Source organism: Lepisosteus oculatus, chromosome 3, assembly GCF_040954835.1.
Source record: "Lepisosteus oculatus isolate fLepOcu1 chromosome 3, fLepOcu1.hap2, whole genome shotgun sequence".
NCBI lineage: Eukaryota > Metazoa > Chordata > Actinopteri > Semionotiformes > Lepisosteidae > Lepisosteus > Lepisosteus oculatus.
The window spans coordinates 5,671,261-5,699,258 of record NC_090698.1 but is presented as its reverse complement, the minus strand read 5'-3'; the positions used below and the strand labels follow the sequence as shown (position 1 = coordinate 5,699,258).

Sequence of the window (27,998 nt, the reverse complement as noted above, 5' to 3'; positions counted from 1 at the left end):
GAACAACATTACTGTCACCTACCATATTAAAATGAGCACCCCTCCGGCCCTGGCCCGGTGGATTCATCCGCACTTACTTCCCCACATCACTACCGCATCTGCAGTTCGAACAGTCCGCTGCACAAGCACCCCTGTGGTCCCCGCCTGGCCCAGAAGGTCAAGGTACTGTAGGCCAGATACTGTATGGTTGGTTGTGCTTGCTCCGTTCTGTGCTTGGCGTTGTGTCGCATCATCGCTATCTGCAGTGCTCCATTTAATACGAGAGGGCAATTCGGCTTTGAAACACGGTAGGCAGAGCATAAACTACAGTACCCAACATCTCTTTAAATATATTTTTATATACATACATTTGTACATGTTTATTGAATAAAAAAACATGAGGTTAACGTACACATTTGACAGTGCTGTAGCGTAATAGTTAAGTCACTCATGTGCATTTTGTTATTATACAAGTAACAAAGAAATAATCGTAATTGTGAACATTGCAAGGTAAAGGATTTTCAAAACAAAAAAATACACAACAAAGGCGAAAACACACACACAGGGGACAGGAAATAAAGTGTGTTGGCCCTGTCTTGCATCGCCACATCATACAGGGCCGACAGAACGCTGCTGTTTGATCCGACAGAAGCAATACCGATTTTGCTTTTCAAAAGCCAATGTTAGAAAAAACACCTTTCCAGTGACCTGTATTTATGATGTGTTCAAAACTACTTTTTTAAATAATGCTTTGGTATTTTTCCGTGTCTGGAGCGGCCAGCTGTGTCTTCAAGCCTCGGCTCTGACCCACAGGGGGACAGAGAGGAGGTGCGGACAAGCCTGTCCGACCCACTTACCCATCGGCATCTCCTCCCGCTGGACACGTGAGCTCCAGGGCCCTCCACTGGAGAGCCAGTGCTGACCGCAGCGGCGGCGCATCTGCTGCCCACTCCACTGCACGGCCGGTGGGCCGCAGTTTCTCTGAGAGCCGAGGCCCGTGGGCTGGGGGCCCTGGGCGACCTGCTCCGGCCCTGCCTGTGGGTGGTGCCGAGCCAGTTGTGTGCCACCACCTGGAGATGCCCAGCAATCGCTGACTGATGACGCCCAACCGGTTTCAAAGATCCATTTTCAATCATTTTTGCATGAAAGGGTTTTTTCAAGGAAAAAACGTTTGACACATCGACAATACACAAAATACAAGAATCCCGCACAATAATAGTACAGACAAAGAGGGCACCAGCCCTGGACAAGCTACAAGACAAGACAGGAAATCTTGAAAACGACCTCCTTGGAGCATAGACTTTACTCCGGGACTCGTTCTGTTGCTCCTGCTTGGGCTGATATATGTCATCCACACCTTGGCAGCTGCTATACCAGGCAATGTGGTGTTTGGGACTCCTCCCGTTTGTGCTAGGTATTCTATCGTACACCTATTAAGGATTCCTCCTCCAAAACAAATCTAAGGCCTTCAGTGTGGCTCAGCCATTAAAAGGCGCTTGCTCGAGCCCAAAGTGAGCAATATCAGCCAGGTGCTGCAGGTTTGAGCTGTTGTCAGAATTCAGCAGCTGTGAAGTTGGATTGTTGACCCAGTAACAGGAAAGTGAGCTGGGTTTAGACGGGTTAGTTTTGGCCTGCAGGTGATGTGTTGCCACAGCAGGGATCATGCTCAGTATGAGAAGCACTGCAGGTTCAGAGTTCAGACCCTGGGTGTCTGTGCTTGGCTGAGGAGCCCAGGGTGCAAAGCTGCAATCGGTGGGATTATCCCTGCATGCCTCTCAGGCAGAATCCCCTCTAAAAGGGGGGGTGGGAGGTGTGGCCTGACAGGTGGGGGAGAGTGCCGGAGAAGATTGTCCACTTGTCTGTCTCTGCAGGACGGGGCCGAGAGTCTTAATAAAAAAGACCATGACAGACATAACCCACTCCAAGGCCCTTTGTCTCTAGTGCCCATAGAGCCCAGGATAGCCCAGCCCAGGAGGAGGAGAGAAACAAAAAACGAAAGTCATGCCAAGGGAGAGACCACGGATACACAACAGAGCCTCCTGGGAACATGCCGTTCAACCCCTTGGCACTGCTTGAACAGGGAGAGATGCCAGCACAGTTCCAAGTCGACTTGGGAGCAATCCCCAGATCTGTGTAGGGAGGTCATCTCTCACGCAAGTTAATAAGCCTCTGACTAAAAAACTGCCTTTTGACACACTTTTCTGTTTTGCTCAAGTTAGAAGCCACAGCTGAACTCTATTTGAGCAAACTTCTGCGGTTCGCTCTATTTTATCCCCTTAAGAAATTTGAAAACCTCCACCCAATCTCTCAGACTCCCCTTAGATCACAAGAGGTGGCACCTGTGCACCCAAATATCTCAAATGGAAAAGAAAAACGCTAGGTTACATGTTTCTAATGCAGAACCTGTACAAATCTGGTCAGACACCTTTGCTTTGTTAAAACCATGGCCAGCTATCCCAGTTTTCAAATTATTAACATGGGAGAGATCCCGGGATCTGGATTTGTTTCTGCATGTGGAAAAAACATGGGAAAGACGGAGTGTTGTCCTCGCGAGTGGTGTGCTCAGGGCAGTGGATAGTCCTGGAAGGTGTTTAAAGAGACAGACAGGCAGCCTGCGTCATGAAGCGTGATCTGATCCGTAGGGCAGTGCGATCCGAAGGGAATCCTGTGTGGACCTGGTGAGCTGCAGAGTGCTGGGGCACAGTGATCCCGGGCTGAGCTGAGTGGCTCTGGAGGTAGCCTGCCACCCCTTTAATCTCCTTTTACCTCGGATTTGGCCGGCGTTCCGCTTGGATTCCCCCTTGCGCAGACACAGCTTGGGACACAGCAGGCAAGCGGGGTGGAGGCGGGAAGGGGGCAGGCAGGTGGTCTTCATTGCTGTTTGGGGCTTCCTGAGACACAGAGGGACAACGCAGGTCAGTTCACATGGAGGCCAGGCTGGCTGTTACTGCTGAAGCGACTGGAGCCACTCAGCCTGCAGTCACACCCTGAGGGCAGGACTAGTACAACCAGCACAAGTATCATCAGCAGTACGTAACAGCAGCAGCAGCAGTAACAGCTGTAGGAGTAGCAGTAGCAGCTGTAGCAGTAAGAGCAGCAGGAGTAGCAGTAGGAGTAACAGGAGTAACAGGAGTAACAGCAGTAACAGCAGCAGTAGCAGTAAGAGCAGCGGGAGTAGCAGTAGGAGTAACAGGAGTAACAGCAGTAACAGCAGCAGTAGCAGTAAGAGTAGCGGGAGTAGCAGTAGGAGTAACAGCAGTAACAGCAGCAGTAGCAGTAAGAGCAGCAGGATTAGCAGTAGGAGTAACAGGAGTAACAATAGTAACAGCAGCGGGAGTAGCAGTAGGAGTAACAGGAGTAATAGCAGTAACAGCAGAGGGGGTAGCAGTAACAGCAGCAGTAGCAGTAAGAGCAGCAGTAACAGTAACAGGAATGGGGGTAGCAATAGCAGAAGCAGACATAACAGGAGTAACAGCAGCAGTAGCAGTCACTGTAACAGTCAGCAGTAGGGTATGCTCTGGTTCCCAGCGGGAGCAGAGAGATGGACACGTGTGAGTGCTCTGTGTAAACACCAGGGACTGCGCGGAGCCTGAGGAGACACAGCTCGTCTGACTCCTCCAGCTCTCAGGCTAAGCTTTCTTCTCGTCCTGCCCCGAGACTCTGAAAGATCATTAAAAAAAGCCCGCAAAGAGGTGGCCAGTCGGGGTGGTTTATTTTGGGTTTTATTCTATATATACACAAGGCGCATATTTTTAATTTATCTGACAGGCAGCCAATGACAACAGTTCCCCCCAGACTCAGGCTTGCCAGGGAGGGCTGTGAAAATGAAAACAGGGCCCCTCTCTCTCTAAACACCCCCTCTCTTTCTGGCCGTCTCTTGGGAAAGAGTGAGGGAGAGAAGAAGTGACAGGGGAGAGAGAGTGCACACACGTCTCTGATTCATTACTGTGGCCTGCATGCAGCAGTCAGACAGGCAACAGCTGGCTCTAATGCTGCTGACTACAAAACAAACTCCAAACTGACTACAAAATGAAGTGGTTGCAAATGCCAAGTTCTGTTTCATTATTAGGATTTAAATCTGGAATTTTAATTTGCTGGGCCTTTAGATTTTGTAAAATCACATAATCTGGAGCAAATAATTTTGAATTAAATGTCCACCTCTTCCACCAAAACAGTGAGCTCTACAGCTTGTACAGCACAGCACAGTGACTGAAGGAGTGATACATCTCTCACCGACAGCACTGGGGTGTGTGAGTTCTACAGCCTGTACAGCACAGCACAGTAACTGAAGAAGTGCTGTTTAGGAGAAGACATTCAGTCGTGCACCATCACCTGGGATAAACTAGTCACAACTGACAGGTGTTCAAACTGGTGATGTCTAGACAATAAGTGCTCCATCTGCACATTGGCTCAGCATCTTTTACCAGCTCTGTTACTCAATAATAATAATAACATCAATCATAATAATACATGTACAGTATATAGCGCTTTTCTCCACTCCACTCAAAGCACTTTACAGGTATTGGGGACTCCCCTCCAGCCCCACCTGGATGATGCGATGGCAGCTATAGTGCACCAGTACACTCACCACACACCAGCTCTCAGGGGGAGGAGAACAGATTGATGAAGCCAGTTCAGAGATGGGGATTATTAGGAGGCCGTGATTGGTAAAGGCCAATGGGAAATTTGTAACACCCCTACTCTTTTTGAGAAACTTCCTGGAATTTTTAATGACCACAGAGAGTCAAAACCTTGGTTTTACATCTCATACAAAGGACAGCACCTTTTTACAGTATAAGTATCCCAGGACAGACACAGACAGACCACAGGGTGAGCGCCCCCTGCTGGCCCCACTAACACCTCTTCTAGCAGCAGCCTCAGCTTTCACAGGAGTCTCCCATCCAGGTACTGGCCAGGTTCATACCTTCTGAGCTGCAGTGGGTTGTCAGTAGTGAGTTGTAGAGTGATATAGCTGCTGGCCATAGATCAATTAAGATCCCAATGTTGTGTTTCTTATGGCTGTATGTGTGCACACGGACACACAGACACAAAGACACACACAGACGCACAGACACAAAGACACGCACAGTTGAACACAGACACACAGATACACACACACAGACGCAGACACAGTTACACAGACACACACAGAGACAAAGAGACACACAGACACACAGGCGCACAGACACACAGATACAGACGCACAGACACGAGCAGACACACACAGACACATGACGAACAGAGGCACAGACGCACAGACACACAAGACACACAAGACACACAAGACACAGGCGCACAGACACACAGACACAGGCGCACAGGTGCACAGACACACAGATACAGACGCACAGACACGAGCAGACACACACAGACACACGACGAACAGAGGCAGAGACGCACAGACACACAAGACACACAGACACTCACGGGCCAGGGCGAGGCAGGCCGTGAGCTCAGCCAGCGTCAGGGCGCGGTCGTCGTCGATGTCGCAGTACTGGGCGAGCTTCCTGCCGCAGCGGCGAGGGCGCACCTTCCTTCGCACGTACTGCTGCAGGGGGCGCGCCTCCCTCTCGCTCAGGGCGCCGCTGCCGTCCTCGTCCAGCTGGGCAAAGTACCGGCGCAGCGCCAGCTCCGCGTCGGACACCTCCAGAGCTCCCGGGACCGGGGCCGGGACGGCGGCGGGGGGAGAGGAGGGGGCTGGCGACACAGACACGGGGCTGTCCCACAAGCGCACAGAGAGAGGAGGAGCGGGAGGGGCAAAGAGGGACGAGACACGTGGTCACCGCACGATCCCCACACGATCCCACATGGTCAATCCCCACACGATCCCCACACGATCCCCACACGATCCCACATGGTCAATCCCCACACGATCCCCACACGATCCCCACACGATCCCACATGGTCAATCCCCACACGATCCCACATGGTCAATCCCCACACGATCCCCACACGATCCCCACACGATCCCCACACGATCCCCACACGATCCCCACATGATCCCCACACAATCCCCACACGATCCCCACATGGTCAATCCCCACACGATCCCCACACGATCCCCACACGATCCCACATGGTCAATCCCCACACGATCCCACATGGTCAATCCCTACACGATCCCCACACGATCCCCACACAATCCCCACATGATCCCCACACGATCCCCACACAATCCCCACATGGTCAATCCCCACACGATCCCCACACGATCCCCACACGATCCCACATGGTCAATCCCCACACGATCCCCACACGATCCCCACATGATCCCCACACAATCCCCACACGATCCCCACATGGTCAATCCCCACACGATCCCCACATGATCCCCACACGATCCCCACACGATCCCCACACGATCCCCACATGGTCAATCCCCACATGATCCCCACACGATCCCCACACGATCCCCACATGCACAATCCCCACACGATCCCCACATGGTCAATCCCCACATGATCCCCACATGGTCAATCCCCACACGATCCCCACACGATCCCCACATGTTCAATCCCCACACGATTCCCACACGATCCCCACACAACCCCCACACAATTCCCACACGAATCCCACATGCTCAATCCCCACACGAATCCCACACGAATCCCACATGCTCAATCCCCACACGAATCCCACACGAATCCCACATGCTCAATCCCCACAGAATCCCACATGGTCAAGCACATGAGTGCAACATGCTGTCCACAGATGAGCAGATGAAGAGCTAACCGGCCTAGCCTAGGGCAACTGAAACATGTCTCTTGAGACGTTACAAAAGTACAGAGCCCAGTCCCCACACAAACAAATGAGACAGAGGGAGACTAAATAATCTTGTCGCAGTACAATATTTTAGCGTTCAAGAGTAATGGCAGTATCATGTTATCTTCATAAATGTTTGTGAATGTTTACTTAAGTTGATTGCTTTGGCAGTGCTGTAATTTGTTGGTCAGTCCAATAAAGCTCTTGGAACTGGAAAATCGTGAGAGCTATTTTGCAGGAAGGGAGAGAAAGAGAGAGGCAGCGCAGGAGGGAGACGTGAGAGAAAGGGGGTGAGAGAGACAGGGAAAGAGATGAAGAAAGGAAAGGATCATCAATAAAGCTCGTTTGTGTGACTGTGTACCCACAGAGCCATCACAGAAGACCAAATGAAGGGACTGTGACAGGACAGCTACAGAAGGCACTTACTGTGAATCCTGACAGAACTATTTATACCCGAGTGCGTTAACGAGGACTGTCTGGTGATTCAGCTCCTGAAGTCATGACAGAGCTCATCGTAATGCCTGACACTAATGAAGTAATCCTGGCTGCATTTCGTTAGGTAACTAGAAACAGTGACACTGAAAATCTTGTGAGTGCCATTCACCCATCCTGTCTTATTTGCACTTATTCTAATGCAAAACATTGAATGTACCTGGACAGTGATGCTTTAGGGTGATTATTTGAATATTCTAAACAAAGAGAGTGAGCGAGACAGAGGAGTCCAGGGTCTAACCTTGGAAGCAGCAGTGATCCACTGGTCTGTCTGGCCTCCTGCAGCAGAGCCTGGAGCAGCTGGTGGAGAAAGGCCCTCTTCTTGGGGCCAGGGCAGCCTGCAGAACAACAGTACTGGTCAGCTCAGGCCTCCAGCAGAGGCCCAAAGGACACGGACCGCAGTACTGGTCAACTCAGGGCACCAGCAGAGGCCCAGAGGACACAGACTGCAGTACTGGTCAGCTCAGGGCACTAGCAGAGGCCCAGAGGACACAGACTGCAGTACTGGTCAGCTCAGGGCACCAGCAGAGGCCCACAGGACACAGACTGCAGTACTGGTCAGCTCAGGGCACCAGCAGAGGCACAGAGGACACAGACTGCAGTACTGGTCAGCTCAGGGCACTAGCAGAGGCCCAGAGGACACAGACTGCAGTACTGGTCAACTCAGGGCAACAGCAGAGGCACAGAGGACACGGACCGCAGTACTGGTCAGCCCAGGGCACCAGCAGAGGCCCAGAGGACACAGACTGCAGTACTGGTCAGCTCAGGGCACCAGCAGAGGCACAGAGGACACGGACCGCAGTACAGGTCAGCTCAGGGCACCAGCAGAGGCCCAGAGGACACAGACTGCAGTACTGGTCAGCTCAGGGCACCAGCAGAGGCCCAGAGGACACAAACTGCAGTACTGGTCAGCTCAGGGCACCAGCAGAGGCACAGAGGACACGGACCGCAGTACAGGTCAGCTCAGGGCACCAGCAGGGGCCCAAAGGACACAGACTGCAGTACTGGTCAGCTCAGGGCACCAGCAGAGGCCCAGAGGACACAGATCACAGTACTCGTCAGCTCAGGGCACCAGCAGAGGCCCAGAGGACACAGACCAAACTACTGGTAAGCTCAGGGTCCAGCAGAGACAGAGAGGACAGAGACCATAGTACTGGTCAGCTCAGGGCACCAGCAGAGATAAAGAAGACACAGACCACAGTACTGGTCAGCTCAGGGTCCAGCAGAGACAGAGAGGACACAGACCGCAGTACTGGTCAGCTCAGGGCTCCAGCAGAGACAGAGAGGACACAGACCGCAGTACTGGTCAGCTCAGGGCTCCAGCAGAGACAGAGAGGACACGGACCACACTACTGGTTGAGAAGCGCTGTGTGGGGTTGTATGTGTGCGAGTGTTGTACTCACCAGGCAGGGCCCTGTCTCTGTAGTCCCTGTCCGACAGTCCTGACCTCGCGGACTCTGCAGCACTGCAGTCTGGCAGCCGGTTTCTGTGGGCCACCAGAAACAGGAGAGTGAGGAACACATTCATTCTAATTGTCTCCTTTTCTCATTTTCAACATCTCTCTCACAATGTCTCACTCCCTTCACCCTCTCACTCTCCTGCCATCTCGCCCCTTCACAGACTCTCTCCTACTCTGTCTCACTGTTACCTATACTGTACATATTCAAAAAGTCTTTATTACAATTACAATTTATTACCAATGAACATTACTGCAAGAACTTTGAATGTCAAGACAAGCAAAGAGCACAAAAATAGGTCTAAGTCTCTGTCACTGCCTCATTCTTTAATGCTCTATCTCTCTCCTTGTCTCCTTTATTCTCTCTCACTTCACCCTTCGTCAGTTATTTAACTTTCACGGTTTCAAACTCAAAGAGCTGTATTAAGGTGACAAATGAATTAGTGTTGCCAAACTAATAACAATTAGCAGAGCATTTACAAATATTTCAAACTATAATGTCTTTTTTGAGAGGCTCACTGTCTCTATCTGTGACAGGAGACCACACACTGGGCTGCAGCTCTAGGATTGAAGCTGTTTTGATTCCGGCAGGTGTGTGAATTCTGGGATAAGAATTTTTATTTTAGAGGAGAATGTTTGTCTAATCCCAGAGTATTTCTACCAGTGCAGCAGAAAGTGCATCTTCTGTCTCTGCTTCTCCCTGCTGGCAGAGGGAGCACAGCCTGTCCTCCCTGGACAGTCAAGTCTGCCCATGTCCAGTTTCTATGGTCAGGCTTTGATCACTGAGCCTGTCCTCCCTGGACAGTCAGGTCTGTCTCTATCTTCACTCACCTTCTGTGGTCACTAAGCCTGTACTTCGTCAGAGTCTGTTTCTTCTTGCTGTCTCTCCCTCTGCTCAGATACTTATCCACTATGTATTGCGCTATAAGTCCGGTAGCCTTCCAGTTTGTGTTGCGTTTGTGTTCCACTGGGTGAGGCAGTGTTCTCTGTTTGTGCTGTAATTTGTGGGGCGGAGTGGGGGCTCTGTGGCTGAGGATCTGCGCCTGTGGCTGGAAGGTTGGCGGTCCAAATCCCGCGGCCGGCCAAGGAACTCTACTCCGTTGGGCCCCTGAGTGAGGCCCTTAACCCCAACTGCACCAGGGGCGCCGTATAAATAGCTGACCCTGCACTCTGACTCCCAGCTTCTCTCCCTGTCTGTGTGTCTCATGGAGAGCAAGCTGGGGTCTGCAAAAAGACATTTTCCTAGTGCAAGAAATTGTCTATGGCTAATTAAGTGATCCTATTAGCCATCTCCATCTCCAATACCATCTCTCGTGGTATCTCTCCCTCACAGACAACTTTACTCCAACTCACTGCTTCTCTCACACTTACCTTCTCAGTCTCTGGCTGCCTCTCCTAACCACTACTTTGCACCTTTGCCGTCTCTCTCCCCCTTCCTCACTCTTTCCCATCCTTGTACCGACCCGGTCAGGCTGAGCAGTATCAGCGTTACCTGGTGGAGGTACCGGGCAGGGGCCGCCCAGTCTCCGCTCGGACACACCAGCAGTACCCCGTGGCCCGGTGGCACTGGACTGGGCTGAACCGGCCGTCGGACCTGCACTCCGGCACAAACAAGTCGTCCCTGCCCAGAACCCGGGCCTGGTCCAGGACCTGGATTCTCTCCCTCTCGCAGGACAGATGGGTGTCTGCAAACACACACGGATACGGACTACATACATGGACACTGTCCTGTACACTGAACACAGGTGGAGCAGGGATGGCAGCCAAGCCCTTATCAGAGAGTTCATTTGATCCACTTAAATCGTCAGCCGCAAAAAAATATACCAGAGTAGCACGAACAGACACATTTCCAAGCACATATCCAACAATACGCTGTTCAAGGTGTTGAGCCCTTTGCGCTGGCTGACTGCCCACGGGCGTGTGAAAACCTGACTCGGGTCAAGCTGCTGTGCACTGGGAGTCTTGCTGCCAGCACGGAGCCCAGACTACCTGTAGGGCGCTTGGCCGAGCGGTTTCCTCTGGGGTCAGAGTTCAACAGGATGGTCACCCAGAAGGGTGGGGCTGTGATTTCTGTTAAAAAAAAAGGCATCAGAGAAGATTTTTAAAAACGTATGTGATAAGTAAAAAAAAAGGTTCATCCTAAACGTGCACAGCAAGACTGAAATCACCTCTGAGAAAAGACTGAATGGTCACGTCACTCACCTTCGGCTGGGAGACTGGGGGCGCTGTTGGACTCGGGGGTAGGCCTCAGTCGGCTCCCCTCTTCTGAATTCAGAGACAAGAACAATTGGAGAGCCACTGTTACTGAGGTTAGCGCAATCTACTCCAGAAACACGTGACGCAGCTCACAAACAGCACACAGGCCACAGGGTAGTAGGATCAGTTCTGTAGTACGTGCCCGTGTGCACTGGGATGCTTAGACTTTTACTTAGACTTTTGGTGTAAGGGCACAGCTTGTTAGAGCACAGGATGAGTTCTGTGGCTCAGATATCACTGGGTCAAGCCCAGCTCATGTCACGGGTGAACCTTGACTGGGATTCCCCAAGAATAAGCCAAGGTAGCGCATTGGTGTGGAGATACGTGTGGGATTAGCCAGCTAGGACCCTCTCAGAGATTTTGTTAAACTTTCTTGTACACAGCAATACCACACATTTCAAAATGGAGTAAGCCTTCACATGATTTATGGGACAGAATAAAATGGAAGAAAGCACAAAGCACAACAGGGAGTTGACACAAACACATCAGCATCCTGAATATCACCTCTGTTTCACATATAGAGCTTGTGATATGCAGCATATGTGTACACGTCAGAAAATAACAGCCATAAAGTCCATCTTATATGGTCAGTTTCGCAGTTAATATTGAATGTGCCCTGTCCAAGGAGGTCCCACTGGACTGACTCTTCCTTTCAGACACACAGCATGTGGTATGTGGTAAACCCAGACCTTTTCCTCACTGTGCTGCTCCATGGGGGAAAAGCTAACGTAAGTGACACTTGTTTAAGTAACGGCAGACCTGGCTAATGTGTCAGTTTCAGACAGGCTAATGGGTTTACAGACAGTGGTGGGCACAAAATAGCAAGAGGAAGACTCACTCCACATAAAGCTGCAGAGCTACCAGAGAGGCCTGTTAACAATTAGTTCTGGGGCCTTCAATCCTGCCCTGGAGGGCAGGCATGTCTGCAGGCTGTCTTTACTACGACACCAATGTACTCGTTATTGGTTTAATGGGCTCAGTTTAACAACTTTGCCATGAACTTCTCCTGCTGGTGCTTCTCGGATGCCTAGGAAACCCACAGACAGTATAGACGTCCAGGAACAGGTCTGGACGCCACATGTGGAAGGGAGGCAATGCTGTAACCTGCTCTAACTTAAACCTAGAATCGAAGGTGAAGTGTCCTGCTATCGGGGCCGTTCTCTATTCGTTTTGCAGGGCCGTACAGCTACCGCTCATTTGTCATTACAGCAGGCTAAAGGCTGCATTAGCTTTGCTATTGCACGTCTATAGCAGAGGTCCACTCATGGTTCTACCTGAGGGACATGGTTAAACTGGGCTGAAACAGCCTTGGGGTACAGTACGCCTACCTGAAGCCCACCTATATACATAAAGCAAGATGTTAAAAGAAGAGTTACAGGTCGGCTATACCAGCTGAATAGATCTGTCCACGTGAACGGAAAAAATCTGTGTGTCTTTTCCTTGGGTGACGTTTCTCCAGGCTCTCCTGGGGGAGCCCTCCTGGCAGTCCCAAAGGACTGTGGTCACGGCGCCTTGCTGTCTTCCTGCCTGGACAGACACCACCAATCTTACCTCTCTGAGCAGAGTCTCTCTCCGGACTGGATGGCCTTTCGGGGTATGAGCCTGCCGAGAGGAAGACACAGTTAGGCAGTCGGACACCGGCTTCTAATCAAAAGAAAGTAAGTCAGCGTGCTGCACTGTGACTGGAGGAGTGTAAATCCACTTGCTGAGCTCAGAGTAATGCAGGGGCAAGTACAGGGGGTAAAATCAGCACAGTCCGCAGCCCTGGTCAAGAACGTGAAGGTCAATGCTCATGCTTCACAAACAGCACTACTGTGGCTTTTCCAAAGAGTGCTGGAGAGTCCCGAGCTTGTAAGGCAATAGTCAGGATAAAGCACTCGGAAGGGAAAAAAACAAAAGTGCAAGTCAAACAAAATATTCAGAGAGGGGAGATCAAACGCTAAGAGAAAGTCAACACCGAGACTCGCGGGGAAAGAACTTGATGACTGAGCACGCAACAGCCGGAGAAGAAGGATTAAACACCCGAGGGAATGAGGTATGTGTTGATCTAATCGGCAACAGGTTTAGACAGTCTGCCGCTCTTTGTGCGTACGGCTCCCATGGAGTTCAGATCATGCAGCGATGCGGTCAGTGGGTGTGGGAATGCGGGCTGAGGGGCCTGCATTTCCACGGGCACTACACTCAGGGTTTGTCAATACCACCCATCTGTAGTTCTTCATCTGCATCAAGACACAACAAGCGGGAGTTCTCGAAGGCAGTGACGCCCCCAGATATAATTCCACCTTGCTAGCCCTGTTAAGCTCTGTCAGCAGGCAGGTATCGGAGCACAGCAGCCCGACTCGGCCATTTTGCTCTTTCAGAGTCGCAGTTGGCCTTGCAGTGACGTTCCTCGCCAGTTTCCCCCTCGCAAGGCTGCTCAGTCTGGAGGGGCAGCCCGATCTAGGCAATGCCCGGGTAGTAATTAATGGTTGCTTTCCCCGTGCTCAGAGCGAAACTCTTTTTATACTTTTTCTACTCTTGATCTTTGCCTTCTGTATGTTTGTAGAAAGCGCCTTGGTCTTCATGGTTGAATCTTTGCTTGAAGTGCACAACCTGACTGAGGCACCTTATAGACATTCAGTCTGTGTGTTTATTCTGAAATGGTGCGAAGCACTATGTCAGCACAAAGGGGTCCTTTAACTACTTGTGTGATTTTGTAATTCTGTGTACTTGAACGAACATAGGTGAATACTTCTACAATCAGCATATTTTAGTTATTGATTTTTCTTAGCAGTTTCTGCTGACATTTAATTTAATTTAATTTGTTCCAGCTTGAGCACTGAAGTTCTGCTTAAAAATATTCACTTAAACGATGTGCATACATCACTTGTAACTCAACAAATTGGCTTGTCGTTGGAAGAAGGAAAGTACTTCTTACAAGGCACTGCAATGTGCCATATTAAGGTTTCAAAAAAACTGCCAAGAGAAAATTACCAGGACACAGAAGCAAATTCACATTCTAGCTGGGAGACATAAACTTACCTACTGATTCACCCACAATTCTCCACGTTTGGAAAAAAAAGTCAGGAGATGAGGGTGGTACTGTACAAATTTGAGCTCTGGCTGCCAGTATTTTCCATGAACTAACTCTCAGTTTGAAAACAGTACTGAGCCATGGGCTGTGCTCAATTCACCCTTTCAGGCCAGGTTGCCATTTGTGCCTGAACCGTGCATCTGTCACTTTTCCACTGAAAAAATGCCATGGATTTAAAAAGAAAGGGTGTTTGGCAAGGTGAGTGTTATCACTATTGCTTTTGTTATGGATCCGGTGATTTGACAGAGGTGACGTGTGTCTGAACAGTCAGATGATATTCACACACCAACATTACATCACCCATCACATGCAAAGGTACAGACCTGCCTCTGTTCTCCAAGCACAAGTGCATTTTGTTTCTACTCCCCAGCTTACCTGTGCAGTTGGGTCGCTGATGCAGGACTGAAGTGCCACTCACTGGCTTGCCATCTGGGGTGGAGCACCAGCAGTACCCAGTCTGGCTGTGGCACTGAACCTGTGGGCACAACAACAACACACACACACACATACACACACACACACACACACACACACACGGGAGCTCAGTCTGGGCATCAGGGCTTCTGCACATGACCTCCCTCTCCGCTCTTGTGACATGAGCTCCCCATCAGCCCTGCTGGCTTTGAAAGCGCTGGGGCACAAGGCGGAACTCCAGCCTCCCAGGAGGAGATCCAACTGTGCAACTGAGACGCTTTTGTGCACACAAGTCTGGCGCATCCATTGGTATTTTCTTGTTATTTCCAAAAAGTCAAGATAAAGAACCAGAACTAGCCGCATTTGTGTTTTGTGTGATACAGCAACTACACAGTGTACATAGTGGTACAGCCCATTTTCTCAGGAATGTCCCTTGAGATGTGTGTGTCAGCTCATCCTAGGGAGGGAGCACTGCGCTTATGTATTTTGGGGTGTGTCTGCAAGACTGTTTAGAGAAAACGTTTCCTTTTCTGGGACGGTCCACCTAACGCCTGTGCTTTTCAACAACGAGGCCATCAACAAGAACCAGCGCTGGCGGTACCTGCAGGAAGGTTCCCTCCTCGGTGCATTCTGGGACAAACACACCGCCTGCATCACTGCGGCTGCTGGAGTCCAGGGCCTGGGCGCGTGCCTGCTGGCACTTCGACTGGGCAGGGTCTGCAGTAAACGATTGACAACTCGCGGTCAGTCTCGCATCTGTAGCATGGTGCACCCCTCTTTATCTCTCCCCTGTCTCTCCCTGCCTCCCCCTGGTCCAGCACACTGTGGCCTGGTAGAACGGGGCCTGTTCAGAGTGAGCAGCGACACAGCGACAGAGACTCCTGGGGCTCTGAAGGCACTGCAAACCCACCAGGTGATGCAATTGGTCTCATGACCAATTTGTTATTAATCAGTCTGTGGGCTTGCTGTGCAGCTTTGGGGAGGCAGGGAATCTTTAAACTGGGTATGAGTGTCTTGGGCAGGTTTTGCAGCAAACAGCCACAAGACTCTACGATGATCTTTACTCTGTCGCCCCTCTCTCCCTCTGTCCAGCATACTCTGCTATGGATATAAATATCTCTTTTTCAGCGGTCTAACCCCCCCCCCCAGCCACCCTCTCACCGGCGCAGTGCGCTCGGGGAGCGATCCTTAGCTCCGTGTTGATGCAGTGCGCCCTCTGGAAGGTGCAGAGGGATTTGTAGAGCCGACCATCGCTCCCACACACGGATCGGTGTCGCCCCTTGGTGCAGTCCAACACACAGCCACGTGGCCAGACGCTCTCCGAGATCAGGACCTGCCCCGGAGTGGAAGAGAAGAGAAAGATGGGCAGAGAGAGGGGTAATGGGTAAGAGACAGTGATAAATAATAATAATAATTTCTTACATTGCTTATATAGCGCTTTTCTGGACACTCCACTCAAAGCACTTGACAGGTAATGGGGATCCCCTCCACCACCACCAGTGTGTACCCCCACCTGGGTGATGTGATGGCAGCTATAAGGCACCAGTCCTCTCCCCACACACCAGCTCTCAGTGGGGAGGAGAGCAGAGTGATGAAGCCAGTTCAGAGAGGGGGATTATTAGGAGGCCATGATTGGTGAAGGCCAGGGGGAAATTTGGCCAGGACACCCCTACTCTTTTTGAGAAACGCCCTGGGATTTTTAATGACCACAGAGAGTCAGGACCTCGGTTTACATCTCATCCGAAGGACGGCGCCTTTTTACAGTATAGTGTCCCCGTCACTATACTGGGGCATTAGGACCCACACAGACCGCAGGGTGAGCGCCCCCTGCTGGCCCCACTAACACCTCTTCCAGCAGCAACCTCAGCTTTCCCAGGAGTTTCCCATCCAGGTACTCACCAGGCTCACACCTGCTTACACAGAGCTGAGGGAGAGACGACTAATCACAGATGCTGTTTCTTTTGAAGATTCCTGACATTTAAAATAATGAAATGCAGGGACTTGGATAAAAAATGCATAGGAAAGCTTGGTTAGGAAAATATCTTCAACGATATCATTTCATGTGTATTTTACACTGCCACAGTCTACACTTCTCCAGCACCCTAATGAATCAAAATGAGTAGCCCAGACACACAGGGAATGTGTCTGTGACACAACACCAAGCACAGACAAGAGGAGGCACAAGCCCAGCAGTGTCGGGGCAGACCTGGGATAGACGCATCACGCAGAGCCTGCAGCAGGAGCTTAAGCGCCAGAAAACTGGGGGGGAGGCAGATGTCTGGAGGCAACACTGGATATTTCCAGGCGTTCAGAGATACACATTTTAAAATGACAGGACTGTGCAAAGGCACAGCGATACAGTTGAGAAATATGTTTGTGCAAGTGCGTGAAGGCAGGCAGAGGAACAGTGTGTTACTGTCGCAGGGGCAGAGAGGGGAGTGGGGACAGCAGGGGTCGACACGCCGCCAGGGTCTGGTGTGTCTGCAAGGACTGGGGCAACGAAGCGAGTTTTGGGGGGGGGGGGGGGGGGGGGCTGGGAGGATCGTTGTGTGTATCTTGGTGTATCTTGGCACCCTTCACCCCTGGAACTTGTAAGAGCTGGTTTTGTTAACTGCTCTACAAACAAACCGGCCTAATTGACGGGCCCATTACACACTCCTCAATCCCCAAGCACTCACTCACTTTCAATCAAGTTTTTTTCGTGCGGTCGTCAGGGGCTCCGGAGCTGCACCCTGCTCTCCCCGCCGGGGCGCAGCCTGCTCCTCGGGAACGGGTCACACACACGCGGCTCGGTCCGGCCTGCCGCAGAACGTGCCCCCCACCCCCACCGCTCATTACAAACACAGCGCGAAAGGGTGCAGATCTGGGCACTGGTGACAACCCAGGAAAAAAGAACTGAACTCTATACTTTTGGCTGGAGGATGGGGGTGGGGTGGGGGAGAGGAATTGGTTGCAGAAAATTTGGGAGTCGGAGGAAGCAGAGCAGCTTTTGGCTTCGGATCCAGATTCACGAGCCTCCCAAAAGAGCAGATGTACAGTTAGAGAGCGAGAAGGATTGGAGGGATGATGAGCAGAAAGATACATAAAGGGCCCATTGCCTCTGTGTTACTTACAACCATGCTCACCCTTACGAAAACAGCAGAGCCCTAATGAAGCACTTGGCAGCCCCTCTCAGACAGTCCGTGTGCGCCCCGTGCCCGCCAGCTGCAATTCCAGCTCGGGATGCCAGTTTCCTCGCTGCTGCCCACTGGAAACATGCCGGACTTGAAGCCACAAATGGCAAGCGCTGGGAATTTTGATTGAACCCAGACCCTGGTGCGGATTATTAAAATGCTGTCAGATGTGCGACTCAGTGTGCTTCAGCAAAAGAATGTGTGTTCACGAGCTCTGTTATTCTCCCGCACTCCTGCAGTCCTCAGGCCAGGTCATCTCGGCTGTGCTTCACCCATCCTGAAGGTGATCGATCCTCCACTCAAACTGTGGGCCCCTTCCCAACGTAAGCACGTGGACTTCATTCCTGAAGGGCCCCTCACAGCGCCTGTCCTGTTGGCCTCTGCACCTCTTGCCCTGCGGCGCTGGTTCTTCTGCTGTGGGCTGCAGCTCTCCCCTCACGCAGCACCGGGGTTCCTGGGCCTGCCACTCTTCGACTCTTTGTTTGTTTCCAGGGGGCGCCCCCTCAGTTAAGGGCACCCCACTTTCCGGGTACAATGCCGTGATAATTAGCGATGCAACCACTGCCGAGACGGGGAAAAGCGGGAAGGGACGCCCGGCGTCTGGTCCGAGCAGCTCCACCGTGAGACAGAGCCGATGTCACACAGAGCGGGGTTCGGGGGTGAAAATGTTTTTGCTTTAGTTTTCAGGATCCCCCCCACCTGGAAAGGCTCTGATGACCCCCGGACCCCTGTTGTGAAAAGCGCTAGCTGCACAGACAGGCTACAGCACGCGTCTGTAACAGGAACCGCACTTCTGAATAACAACCAATACAGCCAGCAGGAAAGGAGAGTCCCAGACTTGTGGTAAATCGCTAGCAAATACCCCCCTCGGCTGCTGTGCAAAGCCAGAACACACACACACACAGCGCTGGCGATGTGTTTCCCAAACCCACTGGACTTCACGGGTGTATTATCAATACCTCTTTGTCTCCAGCTCTCTTTCTCCTGCTCAGCGCAGCCTGTCTGCGAGTCCAGCCGCAGTGTGTGTGTGTGTGTGAGTGTGTGTGTGACAGTGAGTGTGTGTGTGTGTGTGAGTGCGTGTGTGTTTGTGACAGTGAGTGTGTGTTTGTGTGAGTGCGTGTGTGAGTGTGTGTAACAGTGAGTGTGTGTGTGAGTGTCTGTGTGTTTGTGAGTGCATGTGTGAGAGTGAGTGTGTCTGTGTGTGTGTGAGTGCGTGTGTGAGAGTGAGTGTGTGTGTGTGAGTGTGTGTGTATGTGTGAGTGCGTGTGTGTGTGTGACAGTGAGTGTGTGAGTGCGTGTGTGAGTGTGTGTGTGACAGTGAGTGTGTGTGAGAGTGTGTCTGTGTGTGTGAGTGCGTGTGTGAGAGTGAGTGTGTGTGTGTGAGTGTGTGAGTGTCCCAGTCAGTGTTTATTCAAGCTACTATTTTTTTAATTGGGAGAAAAGCGCTGAAAGAACTCCCTGTGCCGGCAGGGGCTGCTAATTAATCAATCGGTAATTAAAAAATAAATAAAATCCCCCTCCCCCCAAAAAAATAAATCCCAGAAATCTCTCTATATAAAAACATGACCGGAGCATTACGAATATTTTCCGAAGAGCGCGGGGAGCATGGCGTGGAATGACATCATGGGCCTGAATGGGATGCAGGGGGAAAGAGGAGCCCGAGGAAAGACAGGAGGGCCGCCGTGGTGGGCCGGACGCCGCGCGGGGACGGCGCTCGTGCCGTGCAGGAGGAGCGGAGGAGAGGGAGGGAATGAGGCTCTGGACAAAGACTCATTAACGGCGCAGGGCTCGTGGGCCGGTCCTGGCCCTGCTCACGCCGGCCTCCCGAGGCTCAGGCACTGCAGAAGAAAACAGCTGTAAATTAAGAAAAGGGCTGCAGCTGCAGGTGATGAAATACGATGTTTTTGGAGACCGGCTGCGTGATGCTGCTGAAAGACCTGAGTTTGTCCAGGCTGTGGGGTTCTTTTTTTCCCCCCAGGTTTTCTATTAACACCTTTCAGTACCGTCCCCAGCCCTCCTCACCGAGAGAGAGAGATTTTCCTAGGGAGAGTGCTCAGCTGTTAATCCCCCCTGGTGCCTGGTCCCACACACCTGTCTGTGCCCCCTGGGGAACTCAGAACAGGGCTTTGATTTTGGCTTCCCAGTACCCCCCTGGAGTGGGAGAGCTCAGGGGGGCACGCGGCTGAAAGCCCGTCAGAGCAGAGGGCCCCCGAAAGATGGAGAAAGGAAGAGCAAAGAGGAGGAGAGTTGTCCAGAGCTCAGCCCCCTCGGGGACAGGGCCCACAGGCTCGCTTGGCAACCTCGCCCCCTCGCCCTGGCACTCCGCTGCACGTTCGAGGGCGGCGTCAGGGCGCTTGCACTCATGTGAGCGCGTGCTTGTGTACGGGTATATTTGTGTGAACGCAGTGTGTGTGAGTCTGTGTGCTTGTTTGTGTGTGCGTGTGAGGCTGTGTGGATGTGAGTGTGTGAGGCTGCGTGTTTGCTTGTGTGTATGAACATATACAGTGCAAGGCTGTGCATGTGTATGAGTGTGCAAGGCTGTGTGTGTGCAAGGCTGTGCGTGAATGTGTGAGATTGTGTGTATGTGTGTGTGAGGCTGCGTGTATGTGAGTGTGCGAGGTTGTGCATATGTGAGGCTGTGTGTGTGCAGGGCTGTGTGTGTGAGGTCGTGTGTGTGAGTGTGTGAGGCTGTGTGTATGTGAATGTGCAAGGCAGTGTGTGAATATGTGAGATTGTGTGTGTGAGGCTATATACGTTAGTGTGCAAGGCTGTGTGTATATTTGAGATTGTGTGTATGTGTGTGTGAAGCTGTATGTATGTGAGTGTGTGAGGCTGTGTGTGAGTGTGCGAGGCTAGGTGTACGTGTGAGGCTGTGTGTGTATGTGAGTGTGCAAAGTTGTGTGTGTTTGCGAGTGTGCAAGGCCTTGCGTGTGGGGGGCTGTGTGAGTGTGCGAGGCTAGGTGTATGTGTGAGGCTGTGTGTGTATGTGAGTGCGCGAGGATGTGTGTGAGTGTGCAAGGCTGTGTGTGTATGTGAGTGTGTGAGTGTGCAAGGCTGTGTGTGTTTGTGAGTGTGTGAGTGTGCAAGGCTGTGTGTGTATGTGAGTATGTGAGTGTGCAAGGCTGTGTGTGTATGTGAGTGTGTGAGTGTGCAAGGCTGTGTGTGTGCGTTGGCACCTCTGCTCCTGTGTCAGACTCAGCAGCGTGTTGTGCTGCTCAGCCGAGAGCTGCTCTGGCAGCTGCTGTCCCGGCCCTCCTGGTTCTAATTAAGGTGGGCCTGCTGTGAGGGCGCGACTCCCGACTCCAGTGCCAGAGCCCACCGGGCCGCTCCGCACGGCAGCAGCAGAGAGAGACCGAGAGAGCCTTCCATGCTCCCGGCGCGGGCAGAACCCGTGCTCCCAGTCACCGCCAGTGGGGGGTGGGTACTGGTCAGGCAATGGCTCTCTCCAGCGCCCCAGAGACGCGCCAGGGAACCCGCAGGCTGGCGCCCACGTCAGCGAGAGACACGCCGCTCCTCCAGGCGGCGCTCACTCTCCGGGTGGCGCCGTGAAGCCCGCAGCGGGCGGAATGGCGAGCGGGTGGGTGTCACGGCCTCCACCAATCAGACACAAGCCCCCGCTTCTTCCCCCAGACGCCGACGCACATCCTAATTATCCAACCACGTCCCTTGTCCTGCACCACACCTTCCCACCACCCACTACTTAAGGGCTCCTCACCTGCACCTCCTCGCTCGGTACTGTAACGCTGACGGCCCACAGGCACTGTGTAAGAGCCGGCTTACCAGAGCAGGTGACGTCACCGCCCTTCCCTGTGATAGCAGGACCACAGCTACTGGGCTGTAGGGAGATCTCTCTTTAGCTCACCGGGCTGGGTCCCTGCTGAGTGACACGGGAGTCCCGGGTTCGAGCCCCCGACGGTGGGGGGCCAACCTAATGCGGCAAGGGCGCCCGCCTGAACCTCCGTTGCGTTACAGTATTAAGTTCTTTCTTATAGAGCTCCCCTTCATTTTATACCACTCGTCTGAGAAAACCTTTGTCTTGTGAAAACCCGGCTTCTTGACCTTCGCATCCTCCGGACCACGACCTTTGGCAATGCGACTCGGCTAAGTACACCCGGCATCCGCTCTCCAGATAATTCCATTAGCATCTTCAGCTCAGCACCGCACAGGGTCCAATCCCCTTACCGGACCTCCCGGCTCGTCACAGTGGGCCTGTGGGAGGAGCCTCTCCTTCTCTCGCCAAGCCCAGTCGGGGGTCGGGCCTCAGGCCCACTGGACAGAGAGTGACGGGCTCCGGGGAAAACATAACCACCGGCCAGAGAGAAAGATCCTTCAGGAGAGGAGAGCAGGAGAAAGAGAAAGACAGAGGCACTGAAAGGGTGGCCTGGAAACACATACTGGAGTTTGGGGCCCCGCTAAGTGGGGTTAACAGGACAACACTTGCCTTTTTAGGCTGGCAAAATTTAAGGAGGCCACAACCTCCGTTACACACAACTCCCACATCCTCCTAGATCCACAACTCCCACATCCTCCTAGATCCACAACTCCAACATCCTCCTAGGTCCACAGTTCCCACATCCATCCTAGATCCACAATTCCTACATCCTCCTAGATCCACAACTCATACATCCTTCTAGGTCCATAATTCCTACATCCTCCTAGATCCACAATTCCCACATCCTCCAAGGTCCATAATTCCCACATCCTCCTAGATCCACAGTTCCCACATCCATCCTAGATCCACAATTCCCACATCCTCCAAGGTCCATAATTCCCACATCCTCCTAGATCCACAGTTCCCACATCCATCCTAGATCCACAATTCCTACATCCTCCAAGGTTCACAACTCCCACATCCTCCTAGATCCACAATTCCCAAATCCTCCAAGGTTCACAACTCCCACATCCTCCTAGATCCACAATTCCCAAATCCTCCAAGGTTCACAACTCCCACGTCCTCCTAGATCCACAACTCACACATCCTCCTTCATCCACATTTCCTCACATCCTCATAGATCCACAATTCCAAAATCCTCCTAGATCCCCAATTCCCACATCCTCCTAGATCCTGCTGCCCTTTCTCAGGGAGTCCTGGAGGAAGGCTTTTCATGCCAGACCAACGAGGCTGTCGCCTAGTGAGATAAAAACCTCCCTTTTGAGGACGGACATATCATTAAGTTAGCTGAGGACTCTGTCGTTGTCAGTCTCCTCCAAGACACACACCCTGATCGTGGGCCTGAGTGATTTTGCTGAATGGCGTTACAGCTCTTTTCTTCAAGTTTATGCCTCAGAAAACCAAGATATGACCATTGATCACAGAGAGCAACAACCAGCCGCAAAACCAGCAGTCACGGAGGAGAAAGAAATGGAAATAGTCAAAAGTTACAAATATCTCAGCACTACTGTTGATTACAAAGTAACCATTGAGGAAAACACAGATGCTGTGTAAGAGGAGGCAACAGCGATTGTTCTTCCTGAGAAAACTCCACTCTTTTAACGTGTGCACTATGGCGTTGACTCTATTCTCTAGAACTGTTATTGAATCTGTTTAGAGACTCCCCCTGGTAGCCTGGTTTGGGAACCTGCATAAAAAAAGGACTGACCAGGATTGCGAAGGCAGCCAGCAGGATTATTGGTGCACAACAGTTACTGTTTTCAGCCATCGACGTCAAGCAGTGCAGGAGGCCAGTGTGATCCCTGGCTGCCATGAGCACCCCTGGCACGGTGATCCCGAGCTCCTTCCACCTGGGCGGAGATTAAGACTGTCCAGATCCAAACGCAACCGAGTTATCTATTTCTCCCAGAGCCATTAACCTGCTTCATCTGCACAATTGTTTGTATATTTTACTTTATATATATATATTCATTTATTTTGTATTGCGTTGCGTTTTTTACCTGCAAGCGAAGCAAAAATTCCCATCTGGGACAACAAAGGAAGTCAGTGACGGACTGAGCAGAGGTCTGTTTAAAGCATGCTGCCCACAGACACGAAACTAGGCGCCTCTGCCCTCCCACCCCCCACGTAAGCCCGTGTCCCTGAGCGAAGCCCCGTCACGACTAGAACCGCCGGCCGCCAAGAACAGTGGAAGACCGTCGGAAGCCGCCACGAGCAGGTGACCGTCGGTGACACCGGCGGAAAGACGGAGAAAGGGACAGCAGAGAGAGGGAGGGGGAGGGCAGGTGTGTCCGGCAGCTCTTACCGGCGACCTGTCCGCTGTCTGCGCCCACACGGCGGCCCGCGCGAGCAGCGCGAGCAGCGCCAGCCGGCAGCCGCAGGTGAGCGCCCGCATGCTGGCGGCCGGCCGGCACGCGGGCTGCACCGGCGCTCGAGACGGCCCCGCTCCCCCGCCGCGGGCACGGCCGGCGTCCGGGCGGGCAACCGCCTGCTCTGGTCAGCGGCTCCGCCCCGCGGGCTGACGGGCGTCTGGCGGGTACGGTCTCCCTCCCGGCCGCCGGTTTCTCTCCCCGAGCCTTGATCCCCGCTCGCCGTCCGCCGTCCCGCCGCTCCCGCTGTCTCTCTCCGTCTCTCTCCTCGTCTCTCTCTTCGCCCGTTAGTCTTGCCCTCTCCCTCCACCCGCCCACTCCTCGCTTCGTGACAAACCTCCCCACTCTCCGAAAGTCAGAGCTACCATTCTCTGACGTTTCTTCTCCGCACTGACTTTACAGTTTGGAGTCCGGTGTACTCCCCCCCGCCGCCGCCTCCCTCCTTAAGAGCTGTTTCATTTCGTCTTTAGAAAGAGAGTGTAGTTCATTTCGAGTCCCCCCCGCCGAACCGTTTGATATTTAAGACGACATTTATCAGTGCAGCCCAAGATACAGAGGGGAGTCGTGAAAACGTACGAAGATAGAAAACCGCCTCTCACACGTACACGATCAGTCTTGTTCGCCGCCGCCGGTACGCGGGAGGTGCGCGAGCCCCCCCCCCCCGCCACACTGCCCGCGCGAGCCAGCGCGCGCCCCCCTCTGCCTGTCCGTCCTGCAGAGAGATCATCGTAAACGATCAAGACCAAATCAGAGCCAACTCCACCCTCAAGTCCATGTTAAAGTTTCCCGAATGTGAGGATAGCGCAATCAATAACATTGAGACGTAACGAGACGTTACTGTACAACATAAATACATCTCCGTATTTTATGATGAATGCCATTGCGTTTGCTGGTCAGGAGATACAGCACGAGAGCGGTGCGTCGTGGTGAGAGTCGCTGGCTCACAAGACCCCGGTTCCGGGTTCGAACCTGGCCCGCAGGGCGTTCTGTGAGGAGTTTGCATGTTCTTCCCGCGCTCGCGTGGCTTTCCTCTCGGGATTGCGCTTTCCTCCCTCATGCTAAAGACAGGGCTGTTCCTTAACTCTACACTTGTACGCCCTGCGGTGGACTGGCGCCCTGCCTTGAGCCTGACACTCAAGCCCGTACTGTACGAGGGGGTTTTGACAGCGCAGGGAAGAGCAGCGGTCCCAAGCGACAAGACAGTTCACTCCCAAGGCTGTGTTACCTACTGGACGACCGCCTAAGCAGGTTTTAAAAACCGGTGGGGAAAACGCTGTATTCACGGTTTCTAAAGCGTGGACAACCATGCCTGCAACAGAGACAACCTTCCCTGTCCAGGCAGGGTGCTGGTTTACTGACGCTCGGCGCCACGGAGAGCAGAGAGCGAGCAGGGGACTCCAGCCGGAGAGTTGGTACAGCTGTACAGAGAGCAGGGCTTTTCCAGGGCTACTGGAGCACGCTGGCTGTGCACGACTGCCGTGTCTGTGGTCTCGTCCGTGATCTGTACTCTTTCTCTGCTGTGTCGCCTACTTGAACGAAACCCGTCTCCTAAGATCTGAGGGACCGAATGACTTTGAACCGCTGGAGATCCTGGCTTTTACGGCGTAATAAAATGGCGCCTTCTTTGCAAAACCCGCTTTCATAAAATGAGCATTATTGATCATACCCACATCTCGCTCTACACGTCCACAGTTATAATACGTGATGCAACAATAATGCACTTTTCTCGTGGGTTTATTATATTTTAAGAACACACAGGAATTGCGTGTTTCTTATAAATTGAAAAAAAGTGCAAGCTCTTTCTGGTGGAGACCGCGCCTGCACACAGGAGCCCTCTGGTGGCCGCACAAGCTCAGTCCCACCAGCTCGATTAACACTTAACCTGCGCCGTAGTTGTGTCAGGCATGGTAAAGCACGAATAATACGCATTTACCCGAACACAAAATGTCGGACTAACTTTGTGTGATAACTGCTGTATATAATTGAGTATCACGCTACATCGAGAGGGTGCGATTTAAACTCAATAAGACACTTAAAGCATTCGATTAAAAACAATTCAACAAAGCACTACAAACAGGTCTTAATATCTGAAACACAGACTTGGAGAACAGATTTCTGGACACGAGTTGCATACCAACTCCATTCAGATATGTTTCAGATCTTTAGAAGTTCAACCATTGCGGTTAATTCCATGCTGAATGGAAAGAGACACAATGTTGTCAGATGTCAGATGTCAGATCACTTTATTGGCCATATACAATCTCTTGTATTGGGAATGTGTCTTTTCGCAGACCCCAGCTTGCTCTCCATGAGACACACAGGCAGGGAGAGAAGCTGGGGGTCAGAGCGCAGGGTCGGCCATTGCTCAGGGGCCCAACGGAGTAGGATTCCTCTGCCGGCCGCGGGATACGAACCAGCAAACCTTCCAGCCACAGAGCTACCGCACCGCCCCGGCACGTTTCGGCTTCTTCAGGTGTCAAGGGTTCAGGAGAAGGCTCCACAGCCGAAACGTTTCGTCTCTTTTCTTTTCAGCACGGAATAAACTTACCTGTTCCCTTGCAGCCTACGCACTCTGACACAGCTACCTGCTTGAACTTATTGAACAAATATTTTAACTTCTCGCATCGCTGTTTAAAATAAGCTTACGGGGCGCGGAAGACCCAGCCCCCAAGCTATTCGTCTAAAAGAGCCTGCAACTGCTCGAGATTGTATCGGAACAGACCGCTCTACAAAAGGGAGTCTTTTTTCCCAACAGGGCTTTGCTGGATGGGAGAGCCCACCCGAAGCTTGTTTACCTGTTGTCCTAACAGGCGCAACCTGAAATGAAGCGGTTGCTCCTGAGTGACTCTGCGGCTCAGTGATCCCCCTGGCGGCCACACCCCGTCACTGTTCCACGGACCTGTCGTCACTGAAGCTCTTACCGAAGCGGCGGTCTCACCGGGGCTGCCGTCCAAGCGTGACGCAATACACAACCCCAGCCGAGCCCCTAGACTCCAGAAGAAGAAGGCACCTCTTTTCATAGGAGGGTGACCGGCGCAAGGTGCCCGGCCGCCCAGCAGTCGCAGACTCTCTGGGTTCCTTCAAGATGAGGGCTGGGCCGCGATCCTCACATGTGCGGGCGAGTGGCGGCACCTTCCTCGTGTCCTCAAGGTGCAGCAGACACTGCACAGCCCATGCAGTAACTCATGCAGTATAATATTTGCTATAGAGCCCGGCCATGCTGAGTTCAACAGTAAATAAGCCATCGCCTGCAACATCGCCGTGGCCACAATGACCTGCAGCCAACACCTTTCCGTCTCTGTGAGCATCTGCTTCAGGCCCTACACGGAGTGTGCCAGGGCCCACATCAACTCTGCTGTGCTGCAGCCAGCTCCCCGGTGTGCCTGGCACTGTCACAGGTCATGCACCCCCAGCTTTGAGCCCACAGTGAGCACTGTGGATGATAAAGAGATACCAGCCCCCAGCGCCCTATGCCCAGGCTGTGCACCAGGCTACGCTGCTGCTATAGAAACGCCAAGTCTCAGCAACAACTACAAGCTGGACTTTCCCAGCATTAAGGAAGCAGACTAAAGTGGACCAAGAACCCCCTACCTCGGGCAGCAGCAGCCTTTTTGCACTGAAGCAAAATGCTGGCAGGCCTCTTGGAAGGGGCTGCTAGTCTGAAGTCTTACTGCTGATCTCATCCATCCATCACAGAATGGCACTGGGTCTGGAGTTCACGAGCCACCAGACACAGAGAATCTCGCTCAAGTAACACGTCAGTAACCGGATGCAAACTGCTCTCATGTCCAACCACCAGGGTCAGGGGTACCAGGTGTAGCTCAGACAGAGCCCAGTAACAACACAGCAATGCTACCTTTGGGAATCCAGTGTATTTGTGGCAATCAACATGAGGACAGACTCCGAGACAATTTCTTCACAGACCCTGACAGTTGACATGGTCATATCCCTACAAGGCAAAAGCCTTTTTTAGAAGCCACATGGCCTGTTCTTTAAAATGTAGCAGTCTACAAAGTCCACTTCTGTGTGGAGGTCCACTGAGGGCTATTTGAAATGTCAATAAAATGTCAATTTGAGTCCAGTGACAATTTTTCACTAAGACAGCAACAGTCCAGGCATAAATCTGTATGTA

At 52.4% G+C, this 27,998-nt stretch overlaps 1 protein-coding gene and 1 long non-coding RNA gene across 2 annotated transcripts; one reads left to right on the top strand and one right to left on the bottom strand.

Annotated features, from left to right (window-relative positions):
* Window positions 1-320: 320 nt before the first annotated feature.
* LOC102688086 (SPARC-related modular calcium-binding protein 1-like) lies at window positions 321-24,509 on the bottom strand. The gene is made up of 12 exons (XM_069186398.1): window positions 23,803-24,509; window positions 15,594-15,765; window positions 15,034-15,149; window positions 14,394-14,493; window positions 12,497-12,547; window positions 10,892-10,954; window positions 10,679-10,759; window positions 10,182-10,374; window positions 8,637-8,719; window positions 7,475-7,571; window positions 5,407-5,696; window positions 321-2,870 (listed from the first exon to the last, which is right to left on the bottom strand). The coding sequence occupies exons 1-12, from the start codon at window positions 23,890-23,892 to the stop codon at window positions 2,851-2,853; spliced, it is 1,356 nt and encodes a 451-aa protein (XP_069042499.1). The 5' UTR covers window positions 23,893-24,509; the 3' UTR covers window positions 321-2,850.
* LOC138229089 (uncharacterized) lies at window positions 23,963-27,942 on the top strand. The gene is made up of 2 exons (XR_011185574.1): window positions 23,963-24,033; window positions 26,158-27,942. It is a non-coding gene; the product is annotated as an uncharacterized lncRNA (long non-coding RNA).
* Window positions 27,943-27,998: the final 56 nt, after the last annotated feature.

Excerpts from the sequence above, each read along its gene's own strand:
- LOC102688086 (XM_069186398.1), bottom strand. The coding sequence starts at position 23,892 with ATGCGGGCGCTCACCTGCGGCTGCCGGCTGGCGCTGCTCGCGCTGCTC. Across the intron at positions 15,150-15,593 it reads TCCCCGAGCGCACTGCGCCG|ACCCTGCCCAGTCGAAGTGC; the intron begins GTGAGAGGGTGG and ends CGTTTACTGCAG. Across the intron at positions 2,871-5,406 it reads GGCCTGCCTCGCCCTGGCCC|GAAGCCCCAAACAGCAATGA; the intron begins GTGAGTGTCTGT and ends TCTGTGTCTCAG.